General features: G+C 39.8%; 1 protein-coding gene across 1 annotated transcript; it reads left to right on the forward strand.

The window, feature by feature from the left end:
• Positions 1-1061: 1061 nt before the first annotated feature.
• Positions 1062-20715, forward strand: herpud1 (homocysteine-inducible, endoplasmic reticulum stress-inducible, ubiquitin-like domain member 1). The gene is made up of 8 exons (XM_033635529.2): positions 1062-1432; positions 2995-3072; positions 7036-7113; positions 7890-8095; positions 11340-11450; positions 11540-11911; positions 17033-17138; positions 17759-20715. Exons 1-8 carry the CDS (start codon positions 1280-1282, stop codon positions 17924-17926), a joined length of 1272 nt encoding a protein of 423 aa, XP_033491420.2. The 5' UTR covers positions 1062-1279; the 3' UTR covers positions 17927-20715.
• The last annotated feature ends 3515 nt before the right edge of the window (positions 20716-24230 follow it).

Consider the following 24230-nt stretch of genomic DNA (forward strand, 5'->3'; position numbering starts at 1 on the left):
ATGGCCTAGGAAAGTTCAATGAATATTTGTGAACATGAGCCTTTCTCTCTCAAAGTCAGAGAGCAAAGTCTCTAGCAGCTCCATAGACAGTGAATGGTAGCCTGATTTCGTAGACTTGCAAAATGTTTTTCTTTTTCTTCCCAAATGAGCTTAATTGTTTTGTAATGTTCTCAGCCCTGAAACAGAACATGTGCCCATATACTCAGACCACTACCCTGGGTGTTCTCAGTGTCATCCAAAACATCTTTCACCACTCATTGCCTATGAAGTATTTCCAGACCTTTTACCCTATGACATCACAAGTTTGAGTTTCAGTAATCTTGTTTTTGGATTTGGAAAGAGTTACTATTTATGTTAACAAGTTTTTTTTTTACTGTTTTAGATCATAGGAATGACATGTATGGATTTTGAAAACAGGCGTAGTCCCCCAAAAAATTACTCTTGACAAACCACTATGGTTATGTGGAGTGCCATATTTTCACCATCCAGAACTTGAGCGTTTGACATCCAGTCTTGTCAGTTTGTTTTCCAAGTATAATTATAATAGTACTTTATTTTTCTGTTTATAATTACACAGCTAGGCTACAGAATAAGATCGTTGGAATCATTTTCAGGTCGATTAACAGCTGATGGAACGCGTCTGATGCAACTTCGGTGGATAAAAAGAAGTTCAGCTGTCAAAAAAACGTCTCGCTGTCAGAGAGTACAAAGAAAAAAAAGACCACTCACTCTGTCTACGTTTTCAGGAGCAACAAACGTCTAACACCAAAAAAAGTAGGAACTAATTTGCCGACATTTATCTTTTTTCATTTTAAACTGACAAATAAATAATCTTTTGGCTCATTCGCTTTTACTTATACATTCACTGTCTACGAGCTAGTCTGTATTTAACGTTTATTTTGGGGTAGCTGGCAAAATAGCACTAGAGTGTGTGATTTACATATAAACGATCTTTGGTTTATTTGCGCATGCTCACAGAGCGACTGCTTAAAGTCCTCCACGTCTGAGCACACGCGGACTGTAACCAATCAGGAGCGGCCACAGTGTGTTTGGAAACAACCCTTCCTCTCTCTAAAGTCCCGTATGACAGCCAGCACAAAGACACTTTGAGATTCAGCCGAGTTTAGCGAGTTACTCAGTAGACGAAACAGTTCGCGTCGTTTTCACCTATTCACTGATAAAGTGTACCAGGAGGACTTTTGGTATTTACACTAGTGGTAACATATTAAGTAATTGTATCGTCCAAAGACCGAGAGTACACTTAGTGAAAGAGTAAAAAATGGATGTGGGAGATTCCCAACGAGAGACGATTTCTCTCCTTATAAAAACGCCCAACCAGGCTCAGGAGGACCAAGCCGTCGAAGGGGTCTATCTACACTGGACTGTAAAGGACCTAAAAACACATTTGTCGACTGTTTACGCAACCAAACCGGTGAGTAATTGTGAGGCGGATAACGTACGCTAAGTTAGCAGCTAGCTAACGTTGGCGGAACTAACGTTAGTTAGCTCGTGTGACAAGCATCTCGAGGCTGTGCTCTGGAATGTGATGGCACGAACCAGCTGAGTGAGACAAGAGGGCTGACACCAGTTAACAGCTGTCAGCCTGTTAATGTCTGACTCTGTTTGTGTGTGCTCACAACAAACCTGCACAAGTATCAGGAACTTTTGAAGGCGTTAACTTACAGTAGTTGGCTTCCCGAAAACAGGCAGTGTGTAGGAATGTTATAAAGATTAACTGTACCCACCGGGTATTAATTTATAGGGAAATCCCGTGATAAGATTATGACTATGACTGTTAAGACTATGCATGCATGTTATGATGTTAATTCATACAGAATAAACTTAATTATTACTAATATTAGGTGGGGGAAAAGTGGATATATTGGTATTGGTTATTGATTGGGCAGTTAAGTCGTTATATATCGGCATATCGGATATCAGCATAAAATCCAACAGTGGGCATCCCTAATTACTAATTTTTGTAGACACAAGGCTTGGGCTGTGGAGCTGTCTGATGATAATATATAAAAAGTTGAATGACAGAATGAGCTGCTTTGACTTAAATAGGACAGTCAGCTAAGTGACCGAAACCCTAAGCATCAAGCAGCCAAGTTTCATCCTCCTTAGAGACTACAGGTTAAACAGCACAGTGTACACCGAAACTGCTGCTGAGATGACAGAGGACAGATGAAAGGAAGAGGATCTATGCTTCAGTAGAGAGGAGAGGATGTCGATGCAAAGTGTACATATGAGGTGGGGTCAGGCTGTAGGCTCTCAAATATGTTGGTCCAAGGTGGGAGAGTAAAGTTAATGATTTCCGATCAAGTCTGGAAAATGAGATACGTGCTTTAGCAGAAATAACACTGAGTCATAAGTATTAATTAAATTTGGCAGTGCAGGTAATATCAAAATATAATACATGAAGACATAATTGAGACAATTATAAAATGTATTTGTATAGTGTGTTTTAAACCCAGAGATAAAAACATGCTTTGCATGGAAAATGGAAATATATAATACACAGTTTAGTCATACATGCATAGAAAATGAGAGAAGGGAACCTTGAAACCTTAGATCAGTTCATACATACAAACATCTGTGTTGTGTTACCATTACTTACATACCAGCCTAGAACATATAAATACACACATGCCAACAAATGAGAATCTCAATTTATTACGTGCTTTCTTGCAAAAAAAAAAAGAGCACTCTCTGAAAGGTTCAGGAGCAGTGCTTTTTCTCTCAGCGGCCACTTGTTGCTGCACACACTCTCTACTTATTGACAACAACTGAAAAAAGCTGTTGCTTTGGGGTAAAAAAATGATTTCAATTTTTTTTTTTTCCCCAAAAAGTCAGTTCAACCATCACTGACATTGAAAAATTCCTGAAGGTTGTTTCCCATCTGCAGAAACATCACCCAAATCAAGTCATGATTTGTTAGTCACTGAAGTTACTTTATCTCAAAAGATAAACCCACCTGTTTTTTTTCTGTAGGCTGTGAGTGAGCAGAGACTCATCTATGCTGGTAAACTGCTACCTGATCATCTGCACATTAAAGATCTCTTCAGACAGGTATGTGTGAGTGTATGTTTGTCTGTTTCCAAGTACACATGGCTGTACTTGCAAAAGTCTTTCCTTATCAAAATTGCATCCAAGGACAGAGGGCTCGTGTGCTGTGTAGATTGTAAAGCCCACTGAGGGAAATTTGTGATTTGTGATCAGTGTTATTCTTGACAGTTTTTAGTCTTAGTCTTGAGATGAAAATGCTTTACTAGTTTAAGTCACATTTTAGTCATTTTTGTCCTTCATAGTTTTAGTCGATGAAAATTCATGACATTTTAGTTGACTTTTAGTCATGAAGTTTTCTATATTTTTTTTTATCTTCAAACTGATCCAGTGAGGCTAGTTCAGGGATCAGACATTAGAATCAAGGTGACAAGTTGTATAAAAAATGTAATTTAGACAATTTCTTTTCTACAACTACGAATAATTCTACACACTTACAAACTGTAATTTCTCCAGCAGTGTTTGACAGGTTTGAGGGGTGATTTACGAGCACACACTTACTGATCATCATTTGAAAAGCTCAACATCTCTCTATTTATGCTCTCATAAACTTTGATACCACAAATAACTAATCTGAGACAACTAGGGCTTGTACCCAGGTTCATTGTAAACTCTGACTTATCCATCTTGCTGTTAAGAAGCAGAGAAATACCTTCATTAAAGCCTGGATTCTGAATCTGCATCATCTTAGTCTGGAGGTTTAAACTTGTGTCCTCTCACAGAGTTGGTGATTAAAACTAAGCTTTCAGTTGTCAGAGAAAACTGATCTGAGTTCAGACAGTTTACTTACAGCACAGCTACACTCACAGATAACTGAGCCTCCTACCTGCCTGTCAGACAGCATCAAACCACAAACCTTCTTAAGTCTGGACAGAGTGCAGTCCTGCGGAGATCAGCTGGGAATTGCGGTGGTCGGTGGCTGCTTGCTCGCTGCCGCTCAGCGGCTAACAAGCAGCACTAACTGCTGACAGCTCCACTATCCACAGTAAGACATACACAGCTGATTATTTACTGCTGCTCTGGGCTAGTGAAACATCCTGGCGCAGACTATTTACCGGAGTTTACCAGCCTGTCCTTCTTGTAGCATTTGAAGATAATTGCAAGTACAGCCATTCTCAGCTTTAAATGTCTGATAGATAACCACTAACATTTTCATCGCATCTCATCAACAAAAATGAAACATAGATTTCATCTTTATTATCAAGATCTATTTGGCCCATCACCATCTTGTTTTTGTAATTGAAGAGGTCGTTGACGAAAATTTTTCATCATAGTTTTCGTCAACGAAATTAACACTGTGACATTGGACTTTATAATTAATATTTTGCTGACTTAAATAGATTTTTTTCTAGACCTTCATGTCAGTAAAGTTTAACATGTACTCATTGCAAAACCTGAAATTAGTAATTGAAATATGTTGATTTGCTTTCATGCTGTTGTACTGGCTAGGTAGGCTGGATCCAAAATACTTTTCTCTCACCACCCTTTTTGATAATAAATAGCGGCAAAAGGCTCTTCATGACCTGTCAAAGGACTGTTGTGCTGTATTAAACCAGCGCGGTATAATATTTCATGTGTCTGGTTCTTGGTTATTGTTTGCAAATCCCAGTTGAGGCTCATATTGCTGGAGAGCTATGAGACAAAAATCATCCAGAATCCTCAAAGAGGACATCAACCTCACCACCTGTTGTGTTTGCCTCTGTTTAGAGCTCTGTGCGTAGAGGTGTGTAAACCAATCACCATCTTTAGAAAGCTTACTATCCTCAGACTGGATGGACCTATCTCAGAGTTGCTGACTCAGAGTATCCAGAACCAAACTGTTTTGATTCTATTCCATTCTCCACTATTTTGTGGATAAAAAATATGTAAAGAGGTTTCTATGGAGCTGTGAGGTAATAACATTGAGGTAAACTGTAAAAATATTTGTGCATCAGCCTGATCGGAGATCATCAGAACCATGAATGATGTACTTAATATGATATGAGATGAAAGAGTGATACTAATTTATGAATGTTCTGTTTATGGGACGGAAGAAAGTCATATTCATTCGAGTGACGCTTAAATCATGGCCTATAATCTTACAATAGAATAAGAACATGTAGAAACACTAGAATAATTTCCAAAAAATAAAAGTAAGCCAAGGCTATAGGCGAGGCTGTAGGTTTTATTAAATATATGACTTAAGAATAGTGTAAGTATTTTTTGTTTTTCAGTTGGATGATAACTACTCTGAATATGTTATATGTAGAAGAAATGTCAAAATGTTTCTGCTACTAAAGTAAAGCTTGGAAAAGTAGTTCAAAGACTGATGAGGTCTGTCTGACTGAAATGTCACATTTATAATGAAGGGAGCCAATTAACAGTATATGGACTAATTTTACTAATGAAATATAATCTTTGGTTTATATTATGCCTGCCGGCTAGCGGCGTCTGTCTATCCCGCGCTTGTGACCATGATATCTCAAGAACACCTCGAGGGAATTTTTTCAAATGTTCAATTGGACTCAATGATAAATTGATTAGGTTTTGGTGGTCGAAGGTAAAGGTCACTGTCGACTTTGTCTGTCTCACCATTGTGAACGCAATATCTCAGGAACGCCTCGGGAATTTGCTTAAATTTGGCACAAACATTTACTTGGACTCAAGGATGAACTGATTAGATTTTGGGGGTCAAGGGTCATAGGTCAAGGTCACTTTGACCTTGCATCTGTTTCATTCTCGTGAACGCAAAATCTCAAGAACACCTCGAGGGAATTTCTTCATATTTGGCACAACATTCTCTTGGACTTAATGATGAACTGATTAGATTTTGGTGGTCAAGGATCAAGGTCATTGTGACCTTGTCTGTCACAGTCTCGTGAACACGATATCTCAAAAACACCTAAAGGGAATTTGTCACAAGACTCACAAGATTTGACACAAACAGAATATACTGATTAGAATTTTGTGGTTGAAGGTCAAGGACAGTGTGACCTCACAAAACACATTTTTGGCCATAACTCAAGAATTCACATGCTAATTATGACAAAATAAAACGTGACATCATGATGTTCTGCATAAAACAATTTTCTGGACATTAATCAGCGTCATATCTCAGGAACAGAAGGGATATGTTTGGTCAGATACTTAATAGGTGACATTCATCTTGGGTGTCCACCTTGAAACTGTGTTCATTGTATAGATCTTCTGTGCTGCCGGAGGAAGATGTGTGTGATGCATCAGTGTTTTCACAGACATGGTTGTAAACTGGAAGAGAAACTTGACTGGTGCGTGGAGGCATACAACCACAGGGTGGTGATTCTAGTTTCTAGTTACCTCTCACAGGTTTCTCATAAAGTCAGCTACACTGTCAGCTATCACTCTGAGGATAAAATAAAATTTGCACAATTAAAAATGTAGCTAAAAATCCTCATTATGTGTTTATTGTTGCAAACGATCTCTCCATTTGTTAGAAGGTCGATCTGTTTTAAAACCAGAGTGGAAATAGAAAGCCTTAAAAAAAATAAAATGATTCTTCTGACCTATAAAATACATACTCTTCTTGCCTGTCACTCTTAGTAGACTTTTTTCTATATCAGGACAACCTGCTCTGGAGCAGGTTAGGTGTTCACTTTAAGTTACCACAGGGATTTATCCCAGGAAAAAGTGAACCAGCTTCATAGTACTGAAAACCCAGAATCAACCCCAAAATTACCTCGCTAACCCCAAATCCTTCTTCATAGTACAGGCCTCTGGAATTTGTTGTTGCTAGGTAAATAAAGGACATACAGTCCCTGTTTTTTTTCTCACGGCCCTGCTGTGTGGTTTATGTGAGGCTTGTGTTTATTGTCAGTTGTTTTTCATGGTGGTAGAGACAGTTGGTGCTCATACTAATGTTTAATAGGCTTAATTCTGTTTAATGTAAAGGCTTGAATGTATCAGTGTGTTTTACCATGTTTATAATACAGGCATTTATCTCCACTTTCTCAGACTGACTCCATTCCCACACTGCACCTGGTGTGTGCTTTTAGGAATCCACCCCAAGGACCCCTTGGAGCCAGACCTAAGGTGAGGGATGAAGAGGTTTACTCATATTCAGTTTTTCACAGTGTTTTCACAAAGTACTTTTTCGAGTGGGAAGTTGTGTTTGTCTCCTCTACAGTCAGTAACTTTTATAAAAATATAACTTTTGTCATATTTGATTGATGACTATATCTTGACAGGGATGAGGGATGAGATAAATAATCTGTGAAAACAAATCATGTTCCTCCTCCTCCTCCTCCTCCTTCCTCATTTTGCTTCTAATCGCACATGTTAGAATCTACTATGGTTGAAGGAAAACAACCAGTCAGAGCAGAGGAGTCTCTAACACAGCTGTCAGTCAGGTCTATTACCACTCATGAACTGTGGTCAAACTGTCAAACTCAACAGATGTTTCCGTTTTCATAAATTCAACAGCATACATAGGTTTTTGTGGGATTTTAAAGGAGCTCCAGTATACTGAGACATATCAAGCTCAAAGGCAGGTTTTAGTTCTGAGACTTGAAGGAGCACTTCCTCACCTCCCCCCTCATTACCATCCTACTGTGAAGTGGAACTGTTTCACTTCAGCTGTCATCTTCTACAACTCATCCACAGCTTAGAGATCAAACATACAGCTAAAGATAACTCACTTTAGTTTCACTACCCTTTGAAATGCCCTGCTCTGCCTCAACTAATACTACAAAACTTCTAAGGTGTTGTTCATCCTAGATAATTAAACACACCTCTACAGGCTTGTCTTATTACAGTGGCTTTGCTGTAGTGCCTAGTGACAGAAGTTCAAACTCCTCTTGCCTTTGCAGACCAAAGAGACGGAACAGCCATGTCCTTCTAGTCCGAGGCCCATGGCAGCCAGTTCCAGCAGCTCCTCCTCCACAGTCCAGACTCCAAGCACACCAGAGCTGAGGCAGAGGAGGCAGAACTCTTCAGCTTCAGCTGCTGCTGCTTCAACTCATGCACACTACCCAGTGTCTCCATCAGGAACGCCTTCGTGGCCTACTGCTGCAGTGTAAGTCATAATGGAACAAATTATGTGTCCGCTGAACTGTATTTAGTCTCACTGGCATCAACAGACAGCACATTTTTTTGGCAATAAGGATGTGTTCAGGATATCTTTTCTATAAAAACTGAAAAAAATTAGATATGTATACACACCAGTGAGAATGTTAAAGTTGCAGTTAAACTTTAGACTGGCCAGTATAATCTTTGTGGGATCTCCAGCTTGGGCAATTCAGTGGTTTTGGAAAAGATGGAGGACTCTGTCTCCTAACTCTTTATAATGTTGAAAACATCAACATGTATTATTATTAAATTAAAAACATTTTTGTGGGGCACATCATCTGCAGTGATATGGGTGCTGCGCCAGACTGTCGTGGTGAAGAGAGAGCTGAGCCAGAAGGCAAAGCTTTTGATTTGCCAGTCTATCTATGTCCCAACTCTCATATATATGTCATGAGCTTCGGGTAGTGACAGAAAGAATGAGATCACGGCTACAAGCAGCAGAAATAAGCTTCCTCTGGAGGGCGACTGGGCTCAGCTTTAGAGATGGGGTAAGGAGCACGGACACCTGGACATAGCTCAGAGTAGAGCCACTGCTCCTTCGCATCGAGTTGAAGTGGTTCCAGCATCTGATCAGATAAATAAGATCATAAATAAGAATTATAGCCCAATTAATTAATGTATTTAAATCATTTTCCAGCACTAGATTTATATGAAAGGCCATAGAAAACCCGCCACAAAGATTTTTTATTGTGGCAAACTACATTGGATTTAGGCCTACTTGATACTTTTATAGTCAAGTTATTGTTTTGTGTCCTGTGCTGCAAACCCTTAAAGCTTTACAGCTCTAGTGCTATGTGCAAAAGTTTACGTACAGCCCTGCTATTTATTTAATATAATTTTTCATTTATATGTTGTGCAGCTGTATATTTTCAAACAAGGAAAAAAATCCTTGTCTTTGCATTTTATTTTGATCAGTCTGTTTTTCATAAAAGTGCTTGTGACATCTCAAATGTGGCCTGAACTTGCAAATAAACATGTAGCCCATTTTATAGAAAATACTGGATATATATTGTGTATCAACATTAAGCCTGAAAATACATATGAATTTTTGTCCATATCTCCCAGCTCTATTGCAGCTGCACTTTTTTGGGACACCATGGCTGCTGTCTGAGTCCGAGATGACTGGGAAATAATAGTACTGTAAAATCTTCCTGTTTCCATGAAGTCACTGTTGTGGCAACATTTTGCCTTCCCCGTGAGTTATGTAAACACCAAATGCGTCCGTTGACTGAAGAACTACAGTTTGAAGGCTATACTATTTAAAGGCACTATGTGTAACAATTTCAGTTGTTCTTTGAGACAAACAAATTTTGCAGTCAAAAGTGTGTCCTAGCACATGTGTATTTACCTCCATCAGCGTATCTAAGTATGTCCGTAAGCTCCAAAATTCTCATTTACATATACATTGCAACCGGTGTCTCATCATGTACGTGCGCCATCTTGAAAATACAGGTACGTACAGGGACATACTTGAGAAATACGGAATCACCTTACGCGTTTCCGCCTGCAGGTAGAGTGACGAAAAGCAGCAGCAAGCAGGCTAGTCAGTTGTAGTGTTGCACGGTATACCGGTACTAAAATAGTACCGTGGTACTAGAGTATTCCAAACGGTACTATACTGCATTTGGAAAATACCGGTACTTTTTAAATTGATTCAATTCATTAATTTATTTAATTCATTTATGCACGCAAACGCCTTCCTTGTTCCTATTGGAGCACAGATTGCGCAAGTGGTGTGTATGACAACACCTGTATCAACATCCGCAGCTGGCGTACGTGAAAAAAGACAAGAGAAAGTCTGCCTTGCAAAGGGAGACAACACGAGACAACACAAACTTGGTGGAACATTTGAGTTACCAAACCGTGACGTCCGTACCGAGGTACTTACCGAACCATGATTTTTTTGGTACCGTTACACCCCTACTATTTATTGTTTTAAAGGTTTGTATCCAAAAGGACTTTTCCTTAGGAAAAGTACCGAAGAGTATCGAAAAGTATCGAAATTCATAATGGTATTGGTACCGAAACAAAGATTTTGGTATCGTGACAACACTAGTCAGTTTTCAAAAGACAAGATGTGATTGGTTTGTTTTGATTTACACCCGCCCCAACAGTCCTACATTGTAAACACAGCCAGCATGGTGAGGGGGGGGGGGTTTGTCAACTCGCATCGTGTGTGTCTGTGTAGGAGCCTGAATGAATACTCCATGAAGTATCGGATGACATGGTTTCATCAATGTTATCATAGCTTTTTGGTACACAGCAGCTACCGTTGTTGCAATACGCGTTTGAAACAGTGAGGTGCTAGAGTGCGCTATCCGTTTGAATGCAATATATGATCTCAACACTAGATAGGAGAAATTCCTACACAGTGCCCGTTTAAGTAAAAGTGAAAGTGGCTTTTGCAAGTGAGGAAACTCAAGCTGTTATTGTAACCTACCCCTCTGCCATCTAGTGGCTGTTGTTTTGTGTTTAACAGTTTTTTCAATTGGCTGGTGCAATAAGTTATTGTTATTTATTACATTTTATATAAGTTATTTAAATTTTACCATATGGCATTAATTGTGGTACATTACCACCAAAAATATGGTAGTTAAATCACCTAATACCATGTAGCCTATCTTTTGACTGAAGAATATTAAAATGTAAATGACAATTTCTCAGGGCATAAAACCAATGAGCTGTTGATCTCTACAAATCAACACTTGATATTCTAACAGTGACATAGCCGCCATACTAAAATCGAAAACTGAATGGAACTGTTACCTTAAAATCGAAAGCTTTCACGAATCATGGATTTGGAGAATCGTGACACCACTAATGAATTATTAGGGCTGCTTAAGAGTGATTGAGTGCATTTTATTTTGAAATCCTCACTCAGCATATGGGCACATAATCAAGAGCTTAGGGGAAGTGAAAGAGGGCATGTCAAACCATTATTGAAACACACTTGATTTGCATTTAAGATGTCTCAACCCAAACAGATGCAGAAACCCTAATTAGATATGTTAGAAAAAAATAATTCTGCAGTGCCTTTAAGTATAACTATAGAAAGTAATGTATATATAAAAAAGTGGATTATATATATTTTTTTATTGTCATTCCAACGTACACTTTCTCTTAAATATCACTGGATGAAGTTTACATTGTTTAACAGATACTAATCTGATATCTGTCATTGTTCCCTGCAGGCCTGGAGCGCCACAGATGACCCAACCAGCCTTTCCCACCTACTCCCTGTACAGCCCTCAACAGCTACTCTGGCTCCAACATGTCTACGCAAGACAGTATTACATGCAATAGTGAGTTCTCATTTATTTTATCTTATATGGCTGAGGGTGTCCGGCTAGTTTTTCATACGCTTGACGTTTGTCAAATTTTCCACCAACAGTCATGCAGCATTGGCCGCAGCAGGCACTTTCCCCTCTGCACCAGCTACAACCATTGGCCAGTACCCTCCCGTTCCAGCCCACCAAGTACCTGTCCCAGCCCCCTTAGCCAATCAGAACCCCATCAACAACCTGCCAGCCAATCAGAACCCAGTGCAAGATGGGGCTTTCATCAACCCCGGAGAGGCCAACCAGAACATGCGGATGAACGCACAGGGCGGGCCCATGATGGAGGACGAGGAGGATATGGAGCGTGATTGGCTGGACTGGTTGTACTCCGCCGCAAGATTTAGCGTTCTGCTCATGATTGTGTACTTCAACTCTAACCTGACCCGCTTTCTGCTGGTGATGAGCACTCTCTTCATCATGTACCTGTAAGTTCAATCTGTCACTTTCTACTTTGACAAGTGTAAATCTTTATGTTTTTTAAGTCTGACGACCTAACTTGGCTGAAATGTGTCACTGCACTGTAGGCAAGGCAAGGCAATTTTATTTATATAGCACCATTCATACACAAGGCAATTCAATGTGCTTTACAAGATAAATACGTTAAGATAAAACATTAAAGGAACAATAGATCATTAAAAACAAAAGCTAAAAGCAAGAAAAACAGTACAGAAAATGCATTTAAAAAGCAAACATAAAGCAAAAGCAAGAGCAGACAAATATAAAAACAATAGCTACAGATTATCCTAACAATAAGTTACATATCTAGTTCACTGGTAAGCTGCAGTAAATAGTGATGTTTTAAGCCCTGATTTAAATGAGTTGACAGTTTCAGCCGACCCCAGATATTCTGGAAGTTTGTTCCACAGGCGGGGACCATAGAAACTAAAGGCTGCTTCACCTTGTTTGGTTTTGATCCTGGGAACACTGAGTAAACCTGTTCCAGATGATCTGAGGGGTCTGGATGCTTCATAACGTACAAGTACAGTACAGGCCAAAAGTTTGGACACACCTTCTCATTCAATGCGTTTTCTTTATTTTCATGACTATTTACATTGTAGATTCTCACTGAAGGCATCAAAACTATGAATGAACACGTGGAGTTATGTACTTAACAAAAAAAGGTGAAATAACTGAAAACATGTTTTATATTCTAGTTTCTTCAAAATAGCCACCCTTTGCTCTGATTACTGCTTTGCACACTCTTGGCATTCTCTCCATGAGCTTCAAGAGGTAGTCACCTGAAATGGTTTCCACTTCACAGGTGTGCCTTATCAGGGTTAATTAGTGGAATTTCTTGCTTTATCAATGGGGTTGGGACCATCAGTTGTGTTGTGCAGAAGTCAGGTTAATACACAGCCGACAGCCCTATTGGACAACTGTTAAAATTCATATTATGGCAAGAACCAATCAGCTAACTAAAGAAAAACCAGTGGCCATCATTACTTTAAGAAATGAAGGTCAGTCAGTCCGGAAAATTGCAAAAACTTTAAATGTGTCCCCAAGTGGAGTCGCAAAAACCATCAAGCGCTACAACGAAACTGGCACACATGAGGACCGACCCAGGAAAGGAAGACCAAGAGTCACCTCTGCTTCTGAGGATAAGTTCATCCGAGTCACCAGCCTCAGAAATGGCAAGTTAACAGCAGCTCAGATCAGAGACCAGATGAATGCCACACAGAGTTCTAGCAGCAGACCCATCTCTAGAACAACTGTTAAGAGGAGACTGCGGCAATCAGGCCTTCATGGTCAAATAGCTGCTAGGAAACCACTGCTAAGGAGAGGCAACAAGCAGAAGAGATTTGTTTGGGCCAAGAAACACAAGGAATGGACATTAGACCAGTGGAAATCTGTGCTTTGGTCTGATGAGTCCAAATTTGAGATCTTTGGTTCCAACCGCCGTGTCTTTGTGAGACGCAGAAAAGGTGAACGGATGGATTCCACATGCCTGGTTCCCACTGTGAAGCATGGAGGAGGAGGTGTGATGGTGTGGGGGTGTTTTGCTGGTGACACTGTTGGGGATTTATTCAAAATTGAAGGCACACTGAACCAGCATGGCTACCACAGCATCCTGCAGCGACATACCATCCCATCCGGTTTGCGTTTAGTTGGACGATCATTTATTTTTCAACAGGACAATGACCCCAAACACACTTCCAGGCTGTGTAAGGGCTATTTGACCAAGAAGGAGAGTGATGGAGTGCTGCGGCAGATGACCTGGCCTCCACAGTCACCGGACCTGAACCCAATCGAGATGGTTTAGGGTGAGCTGGACTGCAGAGTGAAGGCAAAGGGGCCAACAAGTGCTAAACACCTCTGGGAACTCCTTCAAGACTGTTGGAAAACCATTTCAGGTGACTACCTCTTGAAGCTCATGGAGAGAATGCCAAGAGTGTGCAAAGCAGTAATCAGAGCAAAGGGTGTCTATTTTGAAGAAACTAGAATATAAAACATGTTTTCAGTTATTTCACCTTTTTTTGTTAAGTACATAACTCCACATGTGTTCATTCATAGTTTTGATGCCTTCAGTGAGAATCTACAATGTAAACAGTCATGAAAATAAAGAAAATGCATTGAATGAGAAGGTGTGTCCAAACTTTTGGCCTGTACTGTATATCAGAGATGTATTTAGGCCCGAGACCATTTAGTGCTTTATAGACAAGTAACAAGATTTTAAAGTCTATCCTTTGACACACAGGAAGCCAGTGCAGTGATTTAAGCACTGGTGTAATGTGCTCCACTCTCTTGGTGTTGGTGTGTCTGTAGTGGCTTGAGTGACTTACTTAAAAGCACTTCACTGTTGAGCTCTCAACCTTACTGGCTCTTATCATATGCTTGTGCTGGCATCCAGAGCCTCTCTGGTAGGTAAGGGCACACACTCAGTTCACTCATGTAAAACAACTCAAGGGCCTGATAGGAGGCAGGGTTGTTTGAGTAGTCCTTTAAATCCTGTCTGTGTTTGATTTTAAACAGGCATATACGTCACTGCTTATTTGGAAATTTAAGTATGAAATCACTTGAAATAGGAGCATAGTAGCATATCTGGTAGGCATTACTGACTTCCTGACAACAGCGTATGGGTGTATGTAAATTGCCCAGCCTTCAGGATGTTTACCCTTGAAACCTGTTATACCAAAGCTTCATAAAGAAGCAAACAAGTGAATCCTGCCGAGTTCAATGCATTACTTATGATGTCAGGAAAAAGTCAACATTTGTGGAATTGTGCAGTTGATTAGAAATCTGTGCAAAACATATTCTAGTTTATTATTAAAAAGTTGCCAAATTATATTATATGTAAAAAAAATGTGACTATTTGGTCGCAGCCTGGAGCCCTGAATTGGAAGATACCACATTGGAAATTTTCTAGAATAACAAAAATAAAGGTATAAAGCGATGAGCAGTGTTTCTGCTGGTGATGTTCTGTTGAGGCGGTCCATCGGGTCCAAAGTGTGCTCCAAGTAAGTGTCCACCTAGATGTTTGGAGCCATTAAGTCAGACTCAGAAGTATTAACTTAGCTAACATTTATAGCATTTGCCTTGCATGCCTTGAGTAAACCACTTGGACCTTGAAAATGGTCTTTCTACTCCTCCAGAAGAGCTGCAGAGAGTGTGACTTGTCTAAAGTAAATGTACAGTCCACATCACTACAAAAAACAAATCTGAAACACATGGCTTCATGGGTAAAGACAACACTGACACCTAATACCCGGTGGTTCCTCATACCTGGAAATCTTAGCAAACCACAGTCTGACCTGAGACTCCAGTTCATTTACTGTACTTCCCTGTGCTGTTCAAACTCCAGGGAAGAATTATTACTGCAGACAGCACATTCCACACTGCATAGCTTAAGTTCGAGCATTAAGTATTTTTATACCTATAGAATGTTGAGCTGTAAAACTGACTGTTCTACATATCTTGGTACTTGATTATCAGTGACTGGAAATCTACATTATGTTCTCAGCTGTCAGCCTTCTCAGCTTTTTTGTTTGACTTTCCACATGTGTATTGCAGCAGGATGTGATTCCTGACATCCCCTAATAATTTTTTATTCCAATCACCTAACAAATATTCAGCTGAAAAATTAAAATGAACAGAACTTTGATTCATTTGCAATGCTATCTAGATTTTATATATTTTGTTTGAAGAAAGCTCTCTTTACTTGTTGAATGGATTTATTTGTCCTGAATTTAGGCATCTAGGGTCGTATGTGTTTCGGTATGTTTTGGCTCCAGCAAATGCAGATTATCTCATTTATTATTTCTTATGGCATTCCATAGTAACTGTAATTAAACAGTTTTCTGGTTATGTCACAGCTCAGTTTCAGATGTGTAAATGTTAAATGGTCAGAGTCCATCTAACAGCCTGGTCCATGTGAGCGCTGTTGTTATCATCAGTTTAGGCCATGTTGTTCCTTTACTTCACATGCTCCAGTCTCACACTCTGTTTGCTGTTGCATAACCCTTCAGCCCAACACAAACGTGCATACACATTCCACTCCTCAGGCGTGGATCAAATAGGTTTAGAAAAAGATGGATTAGAATTTGTTACAGTAATACATGAATGACACACATTTATAAAAAAGCCAAAGAAATGATAAAAGATCACATTGCATTCCAGGAAATGTGGGTGTAGAAATGTGTTTGTCAAGAGAAAGCAAAGAAGAGAAAGGGAGTGAGAGTTTAGAGTTTTTAAACAGTCATTTATTCAGATGAAATTATTCTACATTTCCAACAGTTTGCAACAAAGACAAACACAAACTACAATACAAAACCAAAAATAAAGCTCTCAAGAATGCCTTGAGGGAATTTATTCAAATTTGGTACAAACGTCCACTTTGACTCAAAGATAAAGTGATCCAACTTGGTAAGCATAGGTCAAAGGTCAAGGTCACTGTGACCACGTCTGTCTCATTCTTGTGAATGCGATATCTCAAGAACATCTTGAGGGAATTATTTTTCAAATTTGGCACAAGCATCCACTAGGACTCAACAGTGAATTGATTAGATTTTGGTGGTCAAAGGTCACTGTGACCTTGCATCCGTCTTACTCTCGTGAACACAAAATCTCAAGAAAACCTTGAGTTTCCTCAAATTTGGCACAAACATCCGCTTGATCACTGTCACCACTCAAAACATTTTTTGGCTTTAACTCAAGAACTCATACACTAATTATGAAAACAAAGGTCTAATAGGATAAAATGATTAAGTGATGACACGTTGTATCTAAAAGGTCAAAGATCAGCTTCACTGTGACATCATAATTCTGGAAAAACACTTTTCTAGCCATTACCCAACCATTAGAGAGGGCTATTTGTTTGATACAACAGCAATTAAGTGCAGAGTTTGAGAGTCTACACAACGTCCTCATAATGAGTAGTCAAATGGAGGAAATTTAGCTTTGGCTAGTGTTTACCTCAAAAGATAGTTCATGGTCTTTAGTTTATAGCGGTTGGATAATATTAACCCCAGAACTTTTAACTGTTTACATAGCACTAAGACTTGGTTTGCATTCATATAAATGTATTTTCTCTGCTGTTTTCTCCTCTACAGACACACTGTTGGTTGGTTTCCCTTCAGAAGGCGAGTGCAGGTCCAAGGACCCAACCACCTGCAGCCCCCTGAGGTCCAGCAGAACGAGAATGGGAACCCAAATCCAGTAAGAAAACATCTTAGATGTGTCCCTCTGATTCATCTCCAATTAACTGAAGTTTTATATACTCTGTTATACATCTTCATATCTTAGTGGTTCAAGACCTGTGCTCTGATGACATGACAATCTGGTTTCAGGTCTGGGGTCTCATTTATAAACATTGCCTACACACACAACAATGCCTGAAAGAGGCGTACGCCGCTTCCTATGGAAAAGTTGAGATCTATAAAAATAGGCTTGATGGAAAACGTTTATCCATGCTTACAAACATTTTGGAGACTGGAAATTGACTATGCAGATGGTGAGGTGGAAGCCTCATTGTGTTAAATATTGTTTTGGTGCACACAATACTTGGCTTTTGTCACATACATTTTTAGTATGGATCCTATGCTCTGTTTTCAAAATGAGACCCCTGGTCTCTAACCTGCATGTACGCATGAATGTTTAAATGTAACAGAATTCCACTGTGGAATCTAATGGAATTCACTGATCTAATTAAAGTAGACCCAATAAACAACTATAGGTTGATCTATGGATTGAAGTATATCCTTTAGCAATAAAACACTGTAAGAATCGACTGCCATAAATAATCATTTGTATAATTACTTTTTTTTTTTTTTTTTCAGGCAGATGAGCTTGCTGACAGACAGGGGGAGGAACCTGCTGACGATGGATCAATGACAGCAGTTTTAGTGCCTCCCCACAGGGTGTCAGTCATATGGACAGCGTGGGTTTTCTTCAAAACTTTCTTCTCCTCCCTCATACCTGAGGCTCCTCAGGGTGTGGCCAACTGACCACAGACGACTGAGAGAGACAGCAGACTTTAAGTTTTCAGTGAGGAACAAAGATCATCTGAGATGGAAAGAAAAGAAGGATGTCTGTCAGCTCAATAAATGAAAATAAGGGCATTGTACATGTACATATCAACAATAACTGATACTTCCCTATTAACAGTAGTTCGAAGAGCTCCTGTGTAAAATAGTTTTTTCTTCTGAGTGTGAAACACAAAGTTAAATACACCAGCAAAATAAAGCAATTCCAGACCCTTGAATTTCCAAAAATGTGGACTGAAAAGAAAGGACATGAAAGACTAAAAAACATCAGACCACAATAGTAACAATAATGCATCGTTCAATGGGATCCCAGACCTTCATCTGACCAAACATCTGCTATATACTGATTGTGGGTTTTTACCCCAACCTTAATTTTTTCAGTGTGACAAGGCCCTCAAAGACGAGCATTGCCACCTGGACGGTTCACTTATCCATGAACAACAGTAGGTGGCAGCTGAGGGTAAAAAATAAATGTTTTATCTGACACTGTTGGACTTTGTGCCAAAGTTATTTACAGTGATGGGAGTTATGTACGTGGGCTTTCTAATCCTCAAGGATTCAAAATCAGCTTATCTGAGTTTTCATAATGAATATGATCCAGATCAATACTCTCACACTTATGAGGATGATTATATGAGACATGTTTGATGGGAAGTGAAAATCCACACAGAAACAGAACTCGGTACTGTATGTTATCGCTCTCTTACAGAACAGGTTTATTTTGGTCAGTCCATGCATGGACTCTGGATTTGAGGACAGCTGTAAAAGTAGGACAGATGCTGTTTTTACTTGTTTTACAGCTTTGCTTTTGACAATGAAAGCATCTGAGCTAAATTGATTTTGACACCAATCTATCTGAACTTACAGTATAGCCCCCTTTTACACTGCTTCTTCAAAGTGGAAATTATTATGGCTTGCCTGGACAGCCGGCAGGATGGGATCATGGGCGGCATGGGCGTGAGACTTTGACGATGTATTATGCGTTGTCTCTCAAAATAAGCACAATACTCAACTATATACAACTTTAAAAAAATCGGCTAATTTTGGATTATTAAAGTCAAGAATTAAGTTGCTCTGATGTATCAGTAAAATTCAGACAAAATACAAGATGAGATTCACATTATTTTGGCATGTATTTGCTTCCATACAGTCACTGTACTGAACATTAACTGCCTTTATGTTAGCAAAAACTGACAGTAACCACAGCTTCAGTTCACAAACAAAACTGGACAAGAAGAACAAAATCCAAATCATGAACAAAAGTCATGATTAACAAAATTCAAAATAACATAGTGCAGATTTCTTCACCAGTTCGTTTTTTTGGGTGATTTTCCTATTATTGAGCATTGGATTGTGGTGATTGTGACCAGATGCAAATGAAACTTAAACTTTTCACCAAATCACTGAGTACATTTTCTGCAGCCTTAGTTGGAAAAAAAAAAAAAGAACAACCCTAATGCCACCAAAAACTGACAGTGACTGGAACTTCAGTTCACAAACAAAACTGGATTAGGGGAACAAAATCCAAATCATGAACAAAAGTCATGATTAAGAAAATTAAAAAGAACATTGTACAGCTTTACCAGTTCTGTTTTGGGTGGATTTTCCTGTAACTATAATAAGTGTTGGATGATAGTGATTGTGACCAAATGCAAACTAGACTGCGTCTCTTTTGCCAAATCACTGGGTACATTTTCTGTAAATAGTGACGCTGCCATAGTAAAAAAAAAAATAAATAAATAAAAATCAAGTTTTGTAAATATTATGTTCACAAAGCACTTTATAACGTGTACCTTATGCAGGCTTCTTTACATTTAGAGGGGTTATGCTTCATTATTCTTCATCAAAAGATTTTTAATATAAATATAATGCCTAGAGGGCTCACAGTTATGTTTTGTTGTTGGTTTTTTGATTTCAGGTAAAGTCTAAAATCCCATTTAAACAAACCAGGTTGAAAGCCAAATCAGTGGTAAATAGTTGTTTCTAATGCTAGAATATATCTTGAGAATGGCAAGTTTACATCTCAGCTGGCTTATAGACCCTCTGCAGAGTGTTCTCTTCTCACCCAGGGACTGGCTTCTTTTCTTATTTTGTTGTCACATGTCTTACTTTCATTAAGTTAACATTCCAAATGTGCTATAATGAAGCTCATCATCATTCCTCCTGTCCATTTTTAAGCATTTTAATCTCATCATATTGATTGAGAAACCTTCACTGTAACAGATCAGATGCATACACAAAAATGACTGTTAATGCAGTTACTGGTCAGCTTACTCAAGTCATCAATTATGTTGTTATGCTGTTACAGTGAGTGTATATGAAAAATCCAATCTGTTGATTTGTGTTTATTAACTTCTTGTAATCAGTGCATGTTTTATTGAATAATAAGAAGAATAAATGGGTTTTAATCTCCTCGTAACAATGTCACTGTGAAGGGGGGTGTATTACACCTTTAAGTAAAGAGATGAAAAGTATTTTTTCTTTTTCTTGTAATCCATTTAATTTTGTTTACTGCATTAGCCCCTGCTAGTTAGCACTCTGATTCCATTTGGGACAATCTCAAATGACAGAAGTTTGTGACCTTCAGTCACCATGTATAACTGGTCATTTTAATGTTAAGCCATTATTTAGGATTTTGTTTTTATTTTTGTTTGTCTCACTGTAACAGCAGCTTATTAATGGATGTTGAAGAAAGAAGTGTGTTGAGGGAGACTTGCAATAATGGATGCAATAAATGTTCTTAACAATAATAGTTCCTTACTGTGTTGATTTGTTACAGATATGATTTCACTGTGAAGAGTGCTACTTGGGTTTGTTGACCCTGTGTTTAAATGCATTAAGTCACTGAAGGTCATGTTACAAATGGGCACAGGTGTACTAAATCATGATAATATTATGACCTTGAATAGCCTACATTCTATAGTTGTCCCGACCCCAGTGTAAATACAAGCAGAGTTTGCTGAAGACACATGCATACATGCATATGTTTGGCTGCATTGGCCATTGACCTGCATGTTTTCACTGCAACTGTCAAAGTCTAACTGTAGGATGAGATACATTTTGACAAGACTAAAAGTCTACAGCCATGCTAGTGACTCTGTGAGGCTGTATTTAGGCACAGCAGTGCTTTGAGCTATATGCTAATGTCAGCATGCTAACATGCAGATGTTTGCATCAGTAGCAGGTGTAATGTTTACCATTATCATATAAGTTTAGCATGTTGGCAAGTTAACATTTTAGCAACTTAATTAGCACTAAATGTAAGGTTTGCAGGTATGTGGTCATTGACCAAATTGAAAGTCTGACCTGATGATGGATGAATGGGACTGGGTATCAGTACTAGATACCTTTATGGTGTCAACCAAAATAATCCAGTACCAAGTAGTATTGAAACAGGACATCCGGACTCTCTGCTGGATCAGCTAACTTAATGTTGCCAGCATCTCTGGAGCCGCTCTCCTCCTCGTGAGTCTCCCTGCTTAGCACAAGTTAACACAACAGGAGTGCTAACATCCAACACAGATCAACTCTTGTTAAACCCAGTGATAACCGTTAGGAAGCATAAGTCGTGTGATGCTCATAGTTAGCGCTATTACTGTTTGTGTGTGGCAGGGTGGGCTCTCTCAACAGTCTCCAAGGTCACACTCCCACAGCAGCTACAAGTCATTAAGTCTTTGGTGTGGTGAAGCCAAGCGTGGTGTATGTGATTGAGTTGGCAGTTCAGTGAGCTAAGATGCCACCAAAATATTAAAAAATATGGCTATACTATATGTTACTCCATTCGCATTATGGGTATCAAATGAAGTAGGCCCAGAGATAAGAATGACTGTGCCAAATGTCATGGCAATGCATCCAATAGTTGTTGAGACATTTCTTCCAAAACCATGCCCCTGAGTTGCCAAAAATCACTAAAGGGATCATTGAAGTTAATAGGATACATCCTCTGGGGACCATGAATATCTATAAAACTTCTGGGCCAATCCAACAATGCGTAGTGAGATATTTCACTGGATGAGTGAAAACTTTCATCTGCTGGTGTTGCTCAATGAAAAGTCAGGGGATCACCAAAGTCAGAGGGATTCATCCTCTGGGGACCATGAAAGTCAATCAATCAATCAATTAATTTTATTTATAAAGCCCAATATCACAAATCACAATTTGCCTCACAGGGCTTTACAGCATACAACATCCCTCTGTCCTTAGGACCCTCGCAGCGGATAAGGAAAAACTCCCCAAAAAAAACCCTTTAACAGGGAAAAAACGGTAGAAACCTCAGGAAGAGCAACTGAGGAAGGATCCCTCTTCCAGGACGGACAGACGTGCAATAGATGTCGTACAGAACAGATCAGCATAATAAATTAACAGTAATCCGTATGACACAATGAGACAGAAAGAGAGAGAGAGAGAGACAGAGAGAGAGAGAGAGAGAGAGAGATGCAGGACAGACGGTAATAACAGTAGCTTACAACAACATTAATGAAAGTAATAATATTATAGTTATAGTTCTGGCTACTGTGGTACAATATGTTGAAAGTATATATTAATATCTGGCAGTATACATGTGTGACAATAATCATATGTGTATAATAACAGTAGAAATATGACTAACTGTGCGTTCACCCCAAACGCGATGGATGCGATGAACGCCACAAGTTTCCATTCAAAATCAATGTAAATGACGCGATGACACGCAATGTCGCTTTGAGCGACGCGTTTCAGGCGATAAGAGCGACGCGATGAAGCGATGACGCGTCCATCACCTCATCACGTGTGTCGCTTGAAGTTGAAAAATTTGAACTTTTCAAGTGACATCGCGTGACGCTGTGCCACAACATCCAATCAGCGTTGATATCCAACCATTTTTTAATTAGAAACACTTAGCACCTGCTACATTGAATTTATTCTATGTATTTCGTTCATTTTCATAAAGAAATTATAAGCAACTAACTGGAGACAGATGGACAGGCGCTCCGCAGCTGGGATGGAGCGCCTGTAGTTGGTGTCCAGGCGGGAGATCCTCGCACTGATATGGGCCAACAGGTCCTCAAACTGGGCCAGCGTCAGCCTGAAGTACCGCTGGAAACGACCGTCATCCAGACGCAGCTCTTGCAGGAGATGATGATATTCACCCAGCTGTGTGCGTTTCTGGAGGATATTGTGAACCCAGACACGGCGGCATTTGGGTCTCCGATCCAAATCAGATGTCCACAACAGATAAAGAGCAGCTACGGTAGTTAACTCAGCCATGGTTGACGAGAAAATAGCGGGAGGTGAAGAAAATTGCGGGAGGAGGGTTGCGTCATCGCGATTGAAGCGATGAAGCGATGATCAAAAAGGTGGCATTTGTGATCAAGCGACGCGATACTCGCATTACGGGCGATGACATCGTGTCCATCGCATTTGGTGTGAACGCACAGTAATTACTAATGATGGCAGCAGCAGCAGGAGGCATCTGGCAGGACCACGGCAGCAGCACAACCACACACGTCACACTATCCAGGCACCGCTGCGATATGAGTTAATCTGAGAGACAGTGGAGCACAAAGGCTCCGGAGAAGAAGCCGAGTTAGTGACATCCAGAATGGCCGAGTTAGCAAGATGCAGTAATAGGATACGAGAGAGAGAGAGAGAGAGACAGAGAAGGAGAGAAGGTGCCCGGTGTATTGTAGGGGCGTCCTCCAGCAGACTAGGCCTAAGTCAGCCTAACTAGGGGCTGGTACAGGGCAAGCCTGAGCCAGCCCTAACTATAAGCTTTATCAAAGAGGAAAGTCTTAAGTCTAGTCTTAAATGTGGAGACGGTGTCTGCCTCCCGGACTGTAACAGGAAGATGATTCCACAGGAGAGGAGCCTGATAGCTGGAGGGTCTGGCTCATGATCTACTTTTGGAGACTTTAGGGACCACAAGTAACCCTGCATTCTCAGAGCGCAGTGTTACTGAACAAAATTTCATTGCTGGTGTTTAAAAGGGCATTATCCCATCACATGTATTTCCAATGGAGTAAGGGACTGCACTCTCTTAAGGCCAGAACACACAGCGAATGCTGCGCCTAAAAAAATGCACCCCTATTATTTTCTATGTACAACCCCACACCAGCAGTGGCCAGAAGAACATTGGCACTCCTGGATGCACCGCCCTGTGGCACTTCACACCACTGTCCTGTCTCCAGCTTCGCCTTCCCCACAGTTAAATGCATTTTTCCCTCACTCGCTCTCTGCTTGTACATACCAGTTCCTGTGGCAGCTCTTTTTCTCTGCTCCTCTGGCA

This window comes from Epinephelus lanceolatus, chromosome 5 (assembly GCF_041903045.1).
Source record: "Epinephelus lanceolatus isolate andai-2023 chromosome 5, ASM4190304v1, whole genome shotgun sequence".
Taxonomy (NCBI): Eukaryota; Metazoa; Chordata; class Actinopteri; order Perciformes; family Serranidae; genus Epinephelus; species Epinephelus lanceolatus.

What these genes read in the sequence shown, in the direction of transcription:
- herpud1 (XM_033635529.2), top strand. Translation starts at nt 1,280, where the DNA reads ATGGATGTGGGAGATTCCCAACGAGAGACGATTTCTCTCCTTATAAAA. An exon ending in TTAAAGATCTCTTCAGACAG is followed by an intron (nt 3,073 to 7,035) that starts GTATGTGTGAGT and finishes CCACTTTCTCAG; the next exon opens with ACTGACTCCATTCCCACACT. An exon ending in ACTCTCTTCATCATGTACCT is followed by an intron (nt 11,912 to 17,032) that starts GTAAGTTCAATC and finishes TCTCCTCTACAG; the next exon opens with ACACACTGTTGGTTGGTTTC.